Genomic DNA, 17,012 nt, shown 5'->3' on the forward strand with positions numbered 1-17,012 from the left:
TAAAGAAATAGGGGAGGAAACAGTGATTTTAAAAGGAACACCAGGATGTAAAATGAAACTAAATTATTGGGATCCTAAGCAAGAATGTAGGATATGAGTTGAAAAGTGTCACAAATGAATGCAATTCCCATATTAGTGACTACAAAAACACAGCAGACAGGATGAGGAATTGATGTAACCTGATGAGAAAATCTAGCACCATTGGCATACACCAGAAAAAAGGATTGGGGGATTACGAAAAAGGGAAGGTCATTAATGCAAAAATTGAAAAGAAGAGATCCAAATAAAGAGCCTCGAGGGATTCCTTGAAAGTAACTAAAGGGGAGGAAATATTCTCATTAATGCCTTAATTATATTTGAAAGAAATGCAACCAGTAATTATTAATTTATATCAACTTAAATTCAGTAATTTAGTGATCACCAGTTTGTAGTTAATAAATTTTAAAAAAATAAAGCCATGGAAAGATGTGTGTAAATAACATTTAGCTAGCTGTTACTGTCTTAAAAAAAAAAAAAAAAAAAAATGGAGGTAAACTACCAAAAGGACAAGAGATTAGTCACAACTGATTTGCAAGAGTTAAAACTGTGTTGTTCAGGGACAAGACCTCATTCAAGAAGAATAGCAAACATTATTCAAATAATATTAGTTTAATTTTTCTAAAAAAAAACTGCATTATGAGTGTTATTCTCAACAAAACATGAACTAAAACCTAGTCTACCAAAGAAGTAGCTTGGTTGTAATCAGGACAACCCCAATGACTGGAATAGCACAGATATCCATCTGACAAGACATAAATAATTGTTGAACAATTATTTATGTTCCTTCTTCAGCAAGATAGTTTTGAATTTGGTTTGTATAGTACAAACATATTGTAAGTATAACTAGCAACATTATAAGCAGAACATCCTTAACTTGTGAAATAAACATGAAAAATGTTTAAATCTTAAATAAAATTTCTGTAAAAATTATCTTCAAGAAAAAAATTACATCATAACAAGTTCAAATAGGCAAACAAGCATAACCTTTGAAAGTTTTCCTGAGATTAGGCCTGGTACGCTCTTCAATCGATGGGACGGATTGTATGTATAATGTTCTGTTTCTGCCATTTATTGTTGTTGTTACACCTGGAGACCTCATTTGCCTAGGAATAAATGAATTATTTTTATTATTTCAAAATTATAAAATACCTAATCCTATCTTGGTCTTTTCAAAATTATGAAAAAATGGAGGACTTCAAACTGTGTTTCTTGTAGCTGGCAGGTTTTAAACTGCTGCCCACAAGAAAGTCTTCCTACTTTTCATAATGTGTTTTGCTATCACTAATAATTTTATTTAGATAAAAACTGGAAATAACCTTGAAAAAAAATACAAGAGATAAACAGAATTTAGAGACAGAACAGAAAATTGTAACACGACAAAAATAAATCTCAAGTTATATTTCTAATTGCTTGCTTCCCAACAAGCAGCTCTGTTTATCAGGAATTCTGCCAAATTAATTTGCTATGTGAAACACCAAATTAAATATTTTTATAGTAGTATTTTATTTATTTATTTTTTCAAATAGCAGGACTCGTGTCTGTAATTTATATACTAGGCCATTTCTCAACCTGGTTACCTAGTCATGAAGAAATAGTAATCAAAAGTAAAACTTACTCATCCTCTCTTGTGTTTCTATGACGGAGAATTTAACCTTCTTAATAAATTTAGTGGTCTTAATACTCACAGTGTCTTTGAAGAGCAAACAACTTATGTAACATGAAACAAACTTTATGTTACATGGGTAGCTTCGGTATTGCATTACCCTTTAAACAGTATTGCCAAAAGTTTAATCTAACACTTATTTAAAAGAAGAGATGCTCTGGCAGCTTGCTTCAGAATTTAGCCCTCCTCCATTGGACAGTAGGCAGTGTCTAGCGACAATTCGTTGACAAAACAATGATGACAAAGTTGTTTGTTGTGAGCAGCTATGTGGTTTGTGAAGTCAAACTTGAAATTAAAAAAATATCTAATGCTGCTGCTCTGAGCATTAAGTCACGGCTTTTACTTAGCAGTATGCTCTACTAATATTATTTATAGCAGTATGCTCTACTAATATTATTTATAGAAGTGATCCAAAGTATTTCTAGTCTGTGAACAAAGCCTATGTTTTCTCTCTTAAAAAAGCTGAATGTTTAAAGGTATAAATATGACCAGAAATTGTCTCTAAGACACAACTGCCTATGACATTTGTCAGCTTTACAGGCCAGCCATATCTATATAGTTTTCTGCTAGCACTGCACTTTCTTATGGTGGTTCTATAATCTGAAAATAGGAATGTGATAATTATGAGAGAAATTTTCAAAATTCCACAATCAGAGAGTGCAACATTCCTCATATGCCCTGTTTGTAATAAATCAATGACATCCTATGGCTTATAGAGTTTTCAATTTCCGGAAGATTAAGTTCTAAATCTAGGTTCCATTTTATCCAATAAACAGCAGTATTCCAATAATGGTATATCACATCTGTTTTACCTTCTTGTTTTTCTAATGTCTGTATCTCGGAACCTCTTTTTTGTATCAGTTAAAACACAATCCACCAACTTCCATACTACCATCAACATTTAAGAAATTATCAAATGAAACTGCTTCATTTACACCCAAAATAGAAATAACAATATTCCAGCTAACACCTGGAATGTTTGCATTCTACTCACCTTCTACAATAGAATTTGTTAGTGGAAATCCAGCTAACAAGAAAAAATTTGCAATTGTGTTTTCAGTAACAGCCACGTTTTACTTGCTATTCTCATAACCTGAAGTAGACTGATCAAGTGCATTCCCTTCCTCTTTGTCACTTTTGTATGAGTTGCTTGTAATATATACATATTTCAAAATTCTGAAGAATTTCATGGTTCAAAGGCTGAAGATTGATGTGGCGTTTGGTAATAGAAACGGCATTTGGAAATAGAAACTTAAACGGCAGCTAATTTGGGAATAATGTTGTGAGTTGTGTAAATATTAATAAATAAAATATTTTTCTTTTTCTTTTTTTTAAAATCAAGAACGGTTTAATCTAACTTCAGCAGTCACTTAGAAAAAACAATCATCATCCAAGCCTTACGATTTGAAAAACAAAATAGCTTGAAAGGTTTTCTAATTACTGCTATGACAAGAATCACTGTTTTATCAGACAAACACTTGATTATATTGTTAGGGCTATAATTTTGTGAATTTCAGATCAATTTTTGCAGAAATCTTTACAGATCTTATCATTAATATTTGACCTTTCTTCATTAATGTTTTCAGAAACAGCATCATGTCTTTTTTTTAAAAAAACTTATCAGCCATCCCTTACAAAAATCTTAAAGTCTTAAATCATTCATGATTAAAATCTTTGGTAAATTATCCAGCCTTTTTACAAGTGTCTTACTTAAAGGGATGTTTCTTTTCTCACCACACCTTGAAACAACCACTTGAACACACCTTAGCCTATATCTTAAGCATATACTTCTCATTCATATCTTACTGATTAAGAAGTGGATATGCTCTGCCTGCTTTTAAACTGCATCCTTATTTGGTGGATAAGTTGAGGGCATACTAGGAAGAATCCCATATTCAGCAGCAATTACTTTATTTTTATTACAGCCTGGATAGATTTAATTTCATTTGCAACTGATAGCATCTTTTGTTTTCCCTTTGGTGCCTTCCTGAACAGTGCTGGAACTTTCATAAAAGTGTATGTACATCTACTCTGAAATCAATATCAAAATAGGCTAAAATTGAAAATGTGCCAGTATCATTCACCATGCCAATTCACATGATGAACTCATGTGACTTTCTCCTGCATGTATATACAGTACTGTAACACTGACCTGAACTGTTTAACAGATTCTGAATGTTGTCTCACAACAACACTCAGAATCTGTTAAACAGTTCATTATAAAACAAGTAACATTTTCAATGAGAGAGCTTTTGTTGTTATTTGGTTTTTAGGAGCATTAGCAACTAAGGCCATATTGCTCCGGGAATATGTGGTGGTCATTCCCTGACCTTTCCGCATCTTCCGTATTTGGTGGTTACGGGCTCAAACCCCAGTCTAATCAAGAAGCGTGTGCTACACATTGCTGCTTCTGCCCACCTGGCTACGGAGGCGCCATTCAATAAGAGAGAGAGAGAGAGAATGTCTTATGAATTGATGTAATAAATGTGTTGCTAACAACATGCTCTCAGTCTACTTCATCTTGGATTTAGCTCAGGAATATTTTGTGCTGACCCAGTTTTACAGGATCTAAATTACAAAAATGTCAAGTCATTGAGAATATTGCTTTAAACTGTATTTAATACAATTAGCATCAGTAGAGGCATACGATGCAAGAAAGCAAGCTTATGCAGCATCAACCAAAAAAAATAATCCTCTCATTTCACTCCTCCATTCATTCCAAATGCCTGTCCAGCTCAGCTTTAAATTTATTTAGGCTATCAACTTCCACAACAAAAGATGGAAGTCTGTTCCACCAATCAACTACCTGCTGGCTAAAGGCAAATTTCTGCACATCTATTCTACAACTGTCTTTCCTCAATTTGAAACTGTGTCCCTCAGGTTTTTAATCTGAGCAAGAGGAAGAATCCCATCAGCATTCAGCTTGCTCAACCCATTCAAGGCCTTATACACCTCAATCAGATCACCTCACAGGTGCCTACTCTTCATTCGCTGCAATCTGCAGAACTTAAGCCTTTCTTGGTAAGAGCACCCCTTTGTTCCCCTGACCAATCTTGTTGCCCTTCTTTTTTGTACTCATTATAGCAACTCTACATACTTCCTAAAATGAGGCCTCCAGACCTGTACACAATACTCTAGGTGTGGCCTCACCATTGCCTTGTAAAATGGGATAATCACCTCCCTGTCCCTGCTAGCAAAATTCCTATATATCATTGACAAGACTCCATGACCTGCCCTGGCAGCCTGTCTGCACTGTTCAGTGAACTTCATATTTGACTGCACAATTACCCCGGTCTTTTTCACTTTCCACTCCCCTGAGTTTAGCACCACACAGTTGGTACATTTCTCTTCGGTTATTGTTACTCATATGCAGTACTTTGCATTTGTCAATGTTAAACTTCAGTTGCCAGTTCTCAGCCCATTTGCCCAACTTATTTAGATTCAGTTGGAGTAGCATACTGTCTTTACTGTCATTAACAACCCTGCCAACCTTTGTATCACCTGCAAACTTGGACATTAAACCTGATACACCTTCATCATTATCATTGATAATTAATATAATCGAATACAATTAATTGCATTTAACCATATTAAAGAACTGTTTATAAAGAATTATCCTGTGGGTTTTGAGAGGGAAATTGTTGAAGTTCAAGATATTGAAAAATTCAAATTCGGAAGCTATGTGGTGCAGATATATATGGTGCATACAACAATTTTTATTTAAATGTTATTAAGACAAATCCATCAGTTTATTAAATTTAAAGTTTCTCATGAAAGCTCCAAATTAGACTTTAAAGTGTGGTATCTGACATTCACAGAAATATACTTACAAGTCATTATTTTCAACTAGATGATTTATTAAATCTTGTAGTTTATCATTTTCACTGAAGGTTATTAACTGGGGAACTTGACTACAAGCTAAACAGTTTTCCTAAAAAAATATTTCAAAATTAACATAAATGCAATATTTAAATTAAAATATAAATAATATCTAAACATAAATAAAGTGATATTCACCTCCCTTTCAGTAGTTATGGGAATAATGATAAAAATACAAACAGGCAATCATTTCAACTGGTAACAAATTTTCAGAGATGCATCATTGGTCAAATCTGGTTAAATAATGATGTAGTTAGAAAAATCATGATTTACAGATCATTAACAGATATAGACTACATTTTAAAATAACATTAATTAATAATGCTACATTTATCTAATTTGTACTAATCGGTACATGTGATAAATCTATATGGTAAAAGAAACTGTTTAATCTACACCATATGAAATTAAAACTGTACCCGACGTAAAATAAAATTGATGGATGCTCAAAATCTCAGTAAAATGGATTACAATAGAAAACTTGAAATATATTGATGACAGAACTGACGGAATAAAGATGAAAACTTTGATAACTACTCATCAACTATTTCTTATTTAACATTAATTATTTGAGAATTTAACTAATTAATTAGTTTTCTTCCCTTGTAGATAGCATATACAATATAAAGTAATCCAAACAAATCATAAAAGTATTAAACTATTTATCTACCATGCAAGAGACACAAGATTAAGCTGGATTTTGGAGTTTTATGAATATTCATATCCTCTACTTTATTGTCAACCAACTGTACTTGCTGGGGAGTGGTAGGAAAGAACAAAGTCCTTCATAGCTGTGTTGAGATACCTTTAGCACAGTAACATGCTTGCCTGTTTTACTTCTTCGAAAAGTTTGCCATGAGTAGGCTGTTAATTTTCAGCATTGATAGAACAAATTTCCATCTGTCGTTGTGGACAAACCAGACAAACTTTTGGAGTGAATGAATGGTTGAAACAGGAAGGTTTTTTTTTTTTGGTCAATGCTATATAAGCTTGCTTTCTTGCATTATATGCCTCTACTAATGCTAATCATCAAGTAAACTTTGTCCTGAGAATATGTTTAGTGATTATGGGTTTTCATTTCTAATGCAATCAAACAATACAGTCCAGAGAATATATCCCCTTCCCATTTAGAAAGAAATAAAGATTTATTTTCAAAAAAAAAATAAATGTATTGGATGGCAACACCTGTAATCCTTTGTGGTAATCCAGTTTTTAGTTCCCACTGGAGTTGGCAGTTTAGAAATATGAGTCAAAACACCACCCTTCCCTATTCATAATTAGTGAAGGCTGTCTTCTGTCAATCACAATTGTTAAAAATCCATACGGGATGGGCACACGCGCACGCACCCACACACACACAAATCATGAACATCAACACAGGTTGAGGGATGACAAAGCGACTAGTCACAAAACATTCATATTAGCTTTATTATAAAGTATTTATTATGTTTAGCAATGGCCATATTCATATGCAAATTCTCAACAAAACATGAACTAAAACCTAGTCTACCAAAGAAGTAGCTTGGTTGTAATCAGGGAAACTCCAATGACTGTAATTAGCACAGATATCCACCTGACCAATTAAAGGACAAAAGCACGACCATCACCAAAGCAAGACTAACGTTTCGTGGTCTTGAAAAAGCCATCTAACATCAACTATAAATGCCAGTAATTATCCTCCTGAAAACCAGAACTACTAACAGATGATTTCAGTTTATGATTTTTTAGAGGTTTCAAAATTAATTATTTGCAAAAAGAGCTAATACTGATGTCACAATATTATGGTGCTCATCCCCCATGTCCTGTCAAACTAACAGCTTATCAATTACTTAAGGTTTCGCTAACATCCACTTAGAGTGACATTATTTTGTAATCCTATGAGTATAATCATTTAGCACTTATAAACTGAAGTAATCCAAGCTAACATCTGACAATTATATGAGTAATTTAAAAGAGATGCATGTTTAACTTCTAAATACACTAAGGTTTCACAATAATGTTGTTAATAAACAATAATGAATGGGTAGAAAAAGAACAAAAATCACAAAAAAGTCTCAATGTGCAAGTCAAATGCAGTCAATAAAATACCAGTGGGCCTTGAGGTTGTCACAGACATTATTTCAGATATGCCAGACAAGCTGTACTTGCTACCTGGGAGAATAAAATACTGATGGAACTGATATTCGTATGAATATCAGTTTGTGATATTCCCCTGAATGTGAATATCACAAAAATTTATGACAGTAAGCAAAGTGGTGAATACCACCACTTTGCTTATTGGAGGCTTGAAGTGGTGGAACCCATGTTTAGTCTCAAGAGCTAAGTTCCGGTCAACCCTTCCCCATCTCTTCATCACGCAGTATGACTGATGACTTTTGAGGTTATGATGGACATCATGGAGAGATCCAATCTTCCTTACATTTGAGGGTACAGCTCTAAAACGGTGTTCACAGGCCAGCCGCTAGTTAGTACACCGGACTGAACCTATTGGTACCTCTGTAGGAGGCTTCCAGATCAGCTAGTGTATAATCTTGCTATCTCTACTCTGCCAGATAGTGAATGGAGGGAGTCCGAGTAGTGTGTATGTGGGGGCATTGTCGAGGCCACATTATGTCAAGAATCTGGGTATATTCTTACCACGTGTATGCCATATCCAAAAATATCATTACTTCATACAGCATGTCCACCCCCACTTTTTCTCACTATTGAATACATCATGAATTGTCAAACTAATAGAGTAAGCTTATCTGCAAAAAGATCTAACCCTCCCAAACACTTCCAGTACATTTCTCAAATATATGTGGTCTCAATTCTAATCTCAACAATATCCATTTGCACTTGCAGTCTGCCAAACCCCGTGTACTTTTTCTGACAGATCTCAGTTATTGGTTGATTCAACTACTGTTCATCTCAGTTGCCCAAATTATTCGCTGTATGATTCCTTTCACCTCAAAGGTGGTACTTGTGCATATGTCCGTTCCGATATTCCCTGTCAGAGATTTGGTTATTTAGAATCTCCTCTTTTTGATCTTCTCTGGTTTAAAATCTTTGGTGACACTCCAATTTCTAGGCAAGTTGATATATCTCTTTTGGGGATTACCCTAACTTCTAATCTCTCTTGGCACAAGCACATTACAAACATTGCTTACTCTGCATCTAAAAAACTTGGTTTTCTCTTTCACTCTTGACGTTGCTTTGCTTCCAAACAGCTGTTTACTCTGTATAAATCACAAATCCTCCCTACCATGGAATATTGTTCCCACATCTGCGGTGGTGTCCCCAAAACCTCTCTCAGGCTTCTACATTCCAATCAGAAGAGGGCAGTTAGATTAATTAATGACTCATCTCTAACAGAGTCTCTCCACTCGCTGTCTCACAGACGTACTGTTTCTGCTGCATGTCTTTTCTACAGATACTTCCATGAGCACTGTTCTTTTGAATTGGCTTCTATAATTCCCACTCTCTTTCAAAACAGTCCAAACACATGCCGCCACCAGCCAACATTCATTTACTGTCCAACTTCAAACTCACAGAACCAACTTTTCATTTTCCTCGTTTATTCATTCAACTGCCATTTTCTGGAACAACCTTCCTTCATATGTATTTCCTGAAAATTACAGTCTACAGAAGTTCAAGTCTAATGTCAAAAAATATCTTCTCTCGTCTTCTCATCCTCAAATCCAAGCACGGTACTAAGTACTATAGGTTCTAATACCTCTCGTGTTGGGGTTTTTATAAAAAAAGTTTTTTTTTAAATGTCTAGAGTGAACATGAAAATTAAATTTATTCAGATGTAGCTAGTAAGTTTTTTTTTTTACCTGTTCATCAGTGAGGGAACATTCAATTGAAAAATCATAGCTGCCAACTCCTGACTTTCAAAAAAGCTGAAGATCAGGTAATTTTATATATGATGGAAATTATTATTTATTATTTGGTTTTTTAGGAGCATTAGCAACTAAGGCCATATTGCTCCGGGGATATGCGATGGTCATTCCCTGACCTTTCCGCATCCTCCATATTCGGTGATCACGGGCTCGAACCCCGGTCTAATCAAGAAGCGTGTGCTGCGCACTGCTGTCCTGCCCACCTGGCTACAGAGGTGCCATATATGATGGAAAAAGATTTTTGTACCAAAACAGGCAAAAGGCTTTTTTTTTACAAAAAGCAGAAGGTTTTTCATAAAATCCATGCTGCACTAAAAATTAAGTTTCACTGACAAAATATGCATTTTATATTAAAAATGCAGCCATAGGAATGTTTACTAATACAGTATGCTTTTTAACTTATCTAGGATTTTTGTCTGTGGATTTCTGTTTGGATTGTTTGTTAGATATCAAAAATGGTTATGACTGCTTTGAGAAACACACTGTTGCAGACTTTGCACCTCTTCAGAAATGTTTCCTCAAAGTTTTATAACAATGGCACTGCTGTTCAGAAGGCTGTCAAGAACATTTACAAAATTTCACCAGAAAGAGAAGATCGAATTCCATTTATTATTTTTTTCCCGCCTGGTTAAAATATTTTCTGACACTCAGCATTGCTATGTGGAATTGTTAAGGAATTGCCAAGAATGACTTGGGATAATTTGTTATATTTCTTACTTCCTTGTGCACTTGTCAGTTCCCTGACCAAGACCCACTACTATATATCAATTCTTATTTCTTTTATAAGTACCTAGCAAGTCCTCACACTGAAGCTGAGAGAACTGATGCTGAAAAACATTTACTGCTTCATATATTTCTTTAATTACACCAAGAAGTACCAAAAACTTGTCAACAAAAAATTTCAAATTTGAAAATTATATACTGTAATTAAAGAAATTTATGTTATTGTGGAATTCATAATAATATCATTTTTCAATGGAAACTTGTGAACTATTTAGTCACATGCAGCAACAAAGTAATTCCTCGCTGAACAAAAGAGCAGAATCTTTTCCCCTTGTTTTAGACCCGCTGCAACCTTGGCAGTAGATATGCCTATGACTAAGTCAAAATCATCCTTCTGGTTTAGTCTGCAGTGGTAATCAACTTCCAAAATGGAAGTGGAAGATTTAAAACCTGTTGGTCTGGGGAGTAGTAACTTCAGTATGTAAATGTAAGGTATATTTGTCTGAACAGCTGTGTTCAGCTTTTCAAATGCTGGCATAAGGTTTAAAAGAAACAAAGAAATTTCTTTATTCGTGCTAGAAGAGAGGAAGATGAATATACTTTTTTGAACATGTGAGTATAACATGCCTAAAATTATCGGATGGCTTTAAAATTTGTGATTCAGTTCTTTTTCATGGGGAATTCATTAATATGTCTTCTTCCAAAACGTATTTTGGATCATGAACTGGATTTGGATACAAGTCAGTGGCACTCACTAGTGATCACGTCTTTCCTCACCACTTCTACTTTCACTTTCCTCACCTTTTCTTTAAACAGACTTGTTAAAGAGTGCAATGTTCTACCAGTTTAATTTTACATTTACCCAAAGACATGCCAATGTACACACATGCTTCAAAACCTTTTTTTTTACTTCAGAGGCGAATTTCAACTGATAAAGTTGAAATTTTTAAAATTTATCTTTCCTTTTAGCACTTCTCTCCATATAGCAGAAAGTTTCTACTAGTATTCATACACTTTCACAGGAAAGTATGCAGATCCCTTTTTCACCACACAAATTAATAAGATGACAAGGAAAGCCTATAAGCACCAAGTGCTCAATCACCTCCAGGGGCAGCTTGTCCATAGGCACTGTGGCAACCCCAGCTATTTAAATCTAGATATATAGTGAATGGAGTTATATGAAATTTTGTGAAGAACAATGCAACACAATGAATATTTTTATTAACAGGAGTCGCATATAGTATGTGCATCCTCTATTTCCAGTAATCATTTTAATAATAAGTGAATAAAAATGCAAAATCGTTTCCGATTTTGAAGTTTAATTAACCGTAGGCCTCACTGTGTGGCAGGCAGTGACACATTTTGCATTCTGGTGAATATCTGGTAGTTGGTTGTCACTAGCAACCGGCATATTGGCAACTTGCCAACATACATTTTTTTATAGGTGAAATGAATCAAAGTCGCTGTAAAGCATGCAGCGCAGATTTCATCGTTGACTACGATCGGTGTATAGCCACAATGTCGGTGTCTTTTTTGTATTTGCCCGAATTCCCATTAAGTAACTAAATAATATCAGTGTTAAGTCAATACTCGACATTAAACAGTGTAATTATGTGATTACAGCTTAATTGTAAATTGAGCTTGAATTTGGTAAGTTGAAGTTATATTATGAGGTGATGTGTAAGTAAAACATTATTTCTACGACACACAATTTTGTGAAATTTGATTCGATCATGGCCTCCATGTTTCCCCATGAAGTAAAATGTGTGACAGTGAATAAACTTCAGCAACTTAGTTTTTCACAATTATCTCTCCAAGGAAAAAATGTGATTAAAAAAGAAGGCCACCCCACACCAAAGATTCAAATTTCTCAGTGGGGAATAAGTAATAATAAGAAATATAGTCACAGTTTCAAAACTGAATGGTACCAAAGGAAAAGTTGGCTTTGTAGTTGTGAAGTTAAAAATGCATTGTTTTGTTTTCCATATTTACTGTTCGGAGGTTACTTAACGTGGACAAAAAGTGGCTTTACAAACATAAACAGAATGAAAGAAAAAACTCTAAAACATGAGCTTGAAGAAACGTATTATAATGTGATTTCACTATCACTCTTAGGAAGCATAGATATTAAAGAACGCTTAGTGAGGACTACAGACTTTTGATCTGCAAACAACAGAAAAGTTACTAAGAATCATGAGGTATTATCTAAAATAATAGACTGCATTAAATTTTGTGGACAGTTTTAAATTCCTTTACATGGACATGAAGAAAAATAGGATCCTAAAAATCCAAGAGTATTCAGAGGATTAATAAATTTCGCCTGTACATTAGATTCCAAATTAAAGAACCATTTAGAAAGTAATGCAGCATTTAAAGGTATTTCAAAAACTATTCAACAAACTTCCTATACAAAACTAAAATGTTATTGCATGAATAGAGTATATGATACAAATCTGAAACCACTTCCAAGTGATAATGCGCATGCTACAGTAGATGGTGAAATAATCACAAACTGTAATAATGAAGAAATGTCTATTCTCTTGGTTTTGTCTTTGATCAGTTGCTTCTGTAGCAACTGTAATTTATACGATTTCATTCTCAGGCAGTGATATAACATGTTGCACACCACTGACCTTGACATGTTAAGCTCACAATTGGCATGTTGTATGACTTTTCTTTGGTAAAACCCAAAATCCACTGTGCCCTTATTGACTTTTTTTTCAGCTACACCACCTTTGGATGGCTGAACAAACAAGTGTCCTTTTTGAATTTTCCATACCACTGCATAACTGTGGGGCTACTCAGTGGTTTCATTTTAATACATGTTCAAAATTTATGCATAATAGCAGTAGCAGACTGCAGCTTGTTGAACTAAAGTATGCACTGCACATTCTTGTGGTGGGTAAATTTCATCATGATTTGTTTTGCAATTATGCTGTCATTACTGCAGAGTGCAACTTTCCGGTTGGTGAATAAAAACTTAAAGATATCCTCTATCACCCAGAAGTAGTTTCAGATTAGTATTGTGTACACCATTGACACAATAATGTTTTAGTTTTGTAAAGGAAGTGTGTGTGTGTATTTCCTGTATTTGTGGACATGGAAAATCCTCATGGGCTGCTGATCTATCTATAAAGTCTGTTGGTAGTTTTTTTTTTTGTTTTTGAAAGAAATGAATGAAACTGCATTGAACAGCCCACATAAGTTTGTAAACCTTCCTTACCTGTAGTGGTGACCATATTAACAATATACTGTGCCATTTGCTCTGGGAATAATCAGTGCATGCATGAACATTAAAGTCCAATTAGTATTACTGTAGTGACACTGACCTTCACTTGCCTTCGTTGCAAATGCCCATTGACCAACAAAATGCATATGCATGTAAATTACCCCTGAAAGTGTTCCATCTGGGGAGAATGAAAATACCAAAAGGACATCTACTGAAGTGTCTGCATATATATAAGAGAAATATAATTCCACAACCATTACTATTTAAAATGTAGTATTCCCTTCATCAATTATAAAAAAACTCTCTCATATGGTTACACAAGTAAATTCAATATATTAAATAATAAAATTACAAAACTAATTTCATTATTTTGGAATAAAAATATTATCTGTATAACTTGCTGCCATTTATCATCATTTCTACAGAGCTCTTCTTCTATATCATGAAATGCAAGCATGAAAAAGACAGAATTTTTAGTCTTGTTGATAGAATTCTTAAGATAGAATTCTTAATGTTGTTTGGTAACTAAAGTAGTAAGGAAGTGTATGATTTTTAATGGAGGGATTAAATAACAGCAAAAAACATTTATATCTGTTTTTTGTGCTATAATCATGTGAAAGAAACTAAGAAGAATAATAAAAATCAACATTACTTTTCTTAAAAGTTAAAATCAACAAACTATTATTTGTTGTCACCTTTCTTTCGGCTTCAAATGTATGAATATAGAGGCCATCTGCATCATTAAACACCATATAATTATTGAGAGGATTGCTACAACTATGGAAAAAGAACAAAAATTACACTATTATATTTTCATATATATTGCATAATACAAAAATCATAATAATACAAATTGATACATAGCAATATTGCCCTTCATGGCCACCATGCCAGGGGTTAAGAGTGATAATACAATATGTAAAAAGAAATGGATAAATAATAATAATAACAGAGAACATTGATAAATCAAACTAAGAAATCCATACATGAAAGCATAAAATGAAGTACAGCTCAAAATGCAGTACAATTACGTATAACACAATATATAAAAATACAGGTAGAAAAAAATAATTTTATATTGTAATACAGAACAGGTAATGTTCTTTGCACAGTAGGAAAAAGAGTAAGTTCATTATTGGTAAGGTGTTTCATCCTAATCAGTGTGGAGAGCCTGTGGAGTTTTAGCAAACTGGAAACTCAATTGTCCTTAACTGTGTAGAAAGTATATTTGTTTATGGCCCATTTTGAGAGCCCAAATTCAAAAGTGGCCTAAATGTGCTAGGGACAGCAGATGCCCATAGCTCCACAGCATATAAAAGTGGAGCGTATACCGTGGTTTTTATATATTTTCTAGTAGTTGTGACTTCATTAATATACTGTAAATGCTGTTTGGCAATCCATCGGAGGTGAGCTGCTTGTCCGTGTGGTTACTGAAGCAGGGCTTAGGGTCAAAAACAACTCCAAGATCAGCATGCTTATAGACAATGGGAATAGGAGTATTATACATTGTTGGCTGAATATAGAAAGGCATTTTCTTTAAGGAGAATATTATAAATTCTGAATTTTCTGGGTTTATTTTTAGTCTGAATTGATTGAAGTGGTTTGCAAATTCCAGGAGTGTATTATTAATTGATGCTGTTATCAGTAAAAGATCATTGTGTGGAGCATTCAGTGTGAGGCACTTCATATCATCAGCATAACACAAAGTATCACACCTGGACTCAACAAGGAGATAAGCACTGTAAATAAGAGCCCAGATAAGATATCACCCTGAAGAGACATACTGCTCATATATTTGCCAGTGGACAGTAAGCTGGATTATTCTATTTTGAAGAAGTGATGTGAGGAACTGTAGAATGTCTCCTTTGGTCTGAAAGTAGCTTCAGCATTGCAGAAACATTTATAAAGTCAAATCACATTGTGTCAACATCATCAACGGCCACCGCAATGCTTTGTTTTAATTAGACAGTCGGATTCCCCTGGTCCATGCCAGCTCTGAGTTGGCTGTTATTTGCTGGCCAGTTGCTTCAAGGTCTACACAGGTGACTGCAAGCTCCATTTGAGATTCAAATGCAGAGAGGACAGAGCTAGTGGTGGCTAAGAGGTTAGAGGTTAGTCACAGTGGATCTATAAGGAAGCGAATAATGGTTTGAGGAGACTGATGTAGAATAAGATGTTTAGTTAGGACAGGGAACCTTCTCAAGGCGTTTTAGAAGACTTGAGGCATTGGAGATTGGCCAGTAATTCTTAATAAGAACAGAAGATTGAATTTTGGGTATAGGCCTCACAAGGTAGATGTTCTACTGCTGGGGAAAGAAATGACTTGAAAGAATAGATTAAAAATAGTTAGAAGGGGATTCAAAATATACGGGCTAAGACATTTGATAACGAATTGGGGGGGGGGGGAATTCCATCTGTGTCTGCCGTAGCAGAAACTGGTGTAGAATTAATGGCAGCAATTATCAGGTCCCTGTAGATTGATACTGCAGTCAAGTGTGTCAGGCGGGATTCCAGTCATTGGCATATGAAGATCAGAACATTGTTCTGGGTTTAAGGCAAATCTAGATAAAGTCAAGCCACTGGTCAGATTCAAAATTTAGGGGGAAAATCAGAAGACCACTCAGAGTAAGGGCATTTTTCTCTATGAAGGGTTATATCCATATAATGCTTAACTGCTTGAGATTTCTAATTGTTAAATGTTGCACGGGCCCTGGAGTAAGCTATCCTGTCTTGAACAGTTTACAACTGCTTCCACATATGTGTAGATGCTGTTTTAACATGAAGCTTGTATTAAGATGGAGGAATCCACCATGTTCTGGACCAAGGCACGATGAAAATCCTCTTTGATGCTGCAATCGTCCTAAACCAACTAGTAAGCAAATTCATTGCAATTTCATGATCACAATTCTCTAAGGCTGACTGACCATGGGATGGCAGAGGCAGCCTCAATACATTTAGCAATACTCAAAAATCTGGGACTAACTATCACTCTGGCATTAGCTGAATTCACAACATTGAAGTTTGGAGCAGGTATGTGTAAAAAAACAACAACTGGCTCATGGTCCAAATTGAAATAAGACTCTGGCAGGTAGTCAGGTGTGCAAGGAAAGGAGGCAAGGATGAGATCTAGTTGGTTGTTACCTCTGGTTGGGAAATCGTTGATCGTTTGTTGTTGTTGTTATTTGGTTTTTAGGAGCATTAGTAACTAAGGCCATATTGCTCTGGGATAAGTGGTGGTCATTCCCTGACCTTTCCGCATCCCCCGTATTTGGTGGTGATGGGCTTGAACCCCGGTCTAATCAAGAAGCGTGTGCTACGCATTGCTGCTCCTTCCCACCTGGCTACGGAGGCACCTTGATCGTTTGTAACTCTGTACAAGATAAGTTTGATAAAGAGCATTTGCTGAAGGTTAGCTAGCTGGGTAGGAAGAGACACTTCATATGTTTGGCTAGAAAGTTGATGAACAAGTGAGATCTGTGGGCTCTTAAAGTAAATTGCAACACTGCCTCCTGTTTGCCCAACTCAGAAGTAAAAGCAAATTTATAGCCTGCTGGAGCACAGGATATAAAAAAATTGTTGGTCTTTATACCTTCAT

At 34.9% G+C, this 17,012-nt stretch overlaps 1 protein-coding gene across 2 annotated transcripts in view; it reads right to left on the minus strand.

Moving 5' to 3' along the window:
* Window positions 1-17,012, minus strand: part of Uba3 (Ubiquitin-like activating enzyme 3) — a 97,212-nt gene that overhangs the window by 12,085 nt on the left and 68,115 nt on the right. For both annotated transcript variants that reach the window (XM_090385141.1, XM_090385142.1), the window contains 3 exons: window positions 14,113-14,194; window positions 5,533-5,633; window positions 1,024-1,142 (listed from right to left, as the gene is read on the minus strand). In XM_090385141.1, the coding sequence (XP_090241267.1) occupies window positions 1,024-1,142; window positions 5,533-5,633; window positions 14,113-14,194 (302 nt within the window). The remainder of the gene's footprint in view (window positions 1-1,023; window positions 1,143-5,532; window positions 5,634-14,112; window positions 14,195-17,012) is intronic.

Source organism: Mastigoproctus giganteus, chromosome 11 (assembly GCF_048544385.1).
Source record: "Mastigoproctus giganteus isolate SK-2022 chromosome 11, ASM4854438v1, whole genome shotgun sequence".
Classification (NCBI taxonomy): Eukaryota; Metazoa; Arthropoda; class Arachnida; order Uropygi; family Thelyphonidae; genus Mastigoproctus; species Mastigoproctus giganteus.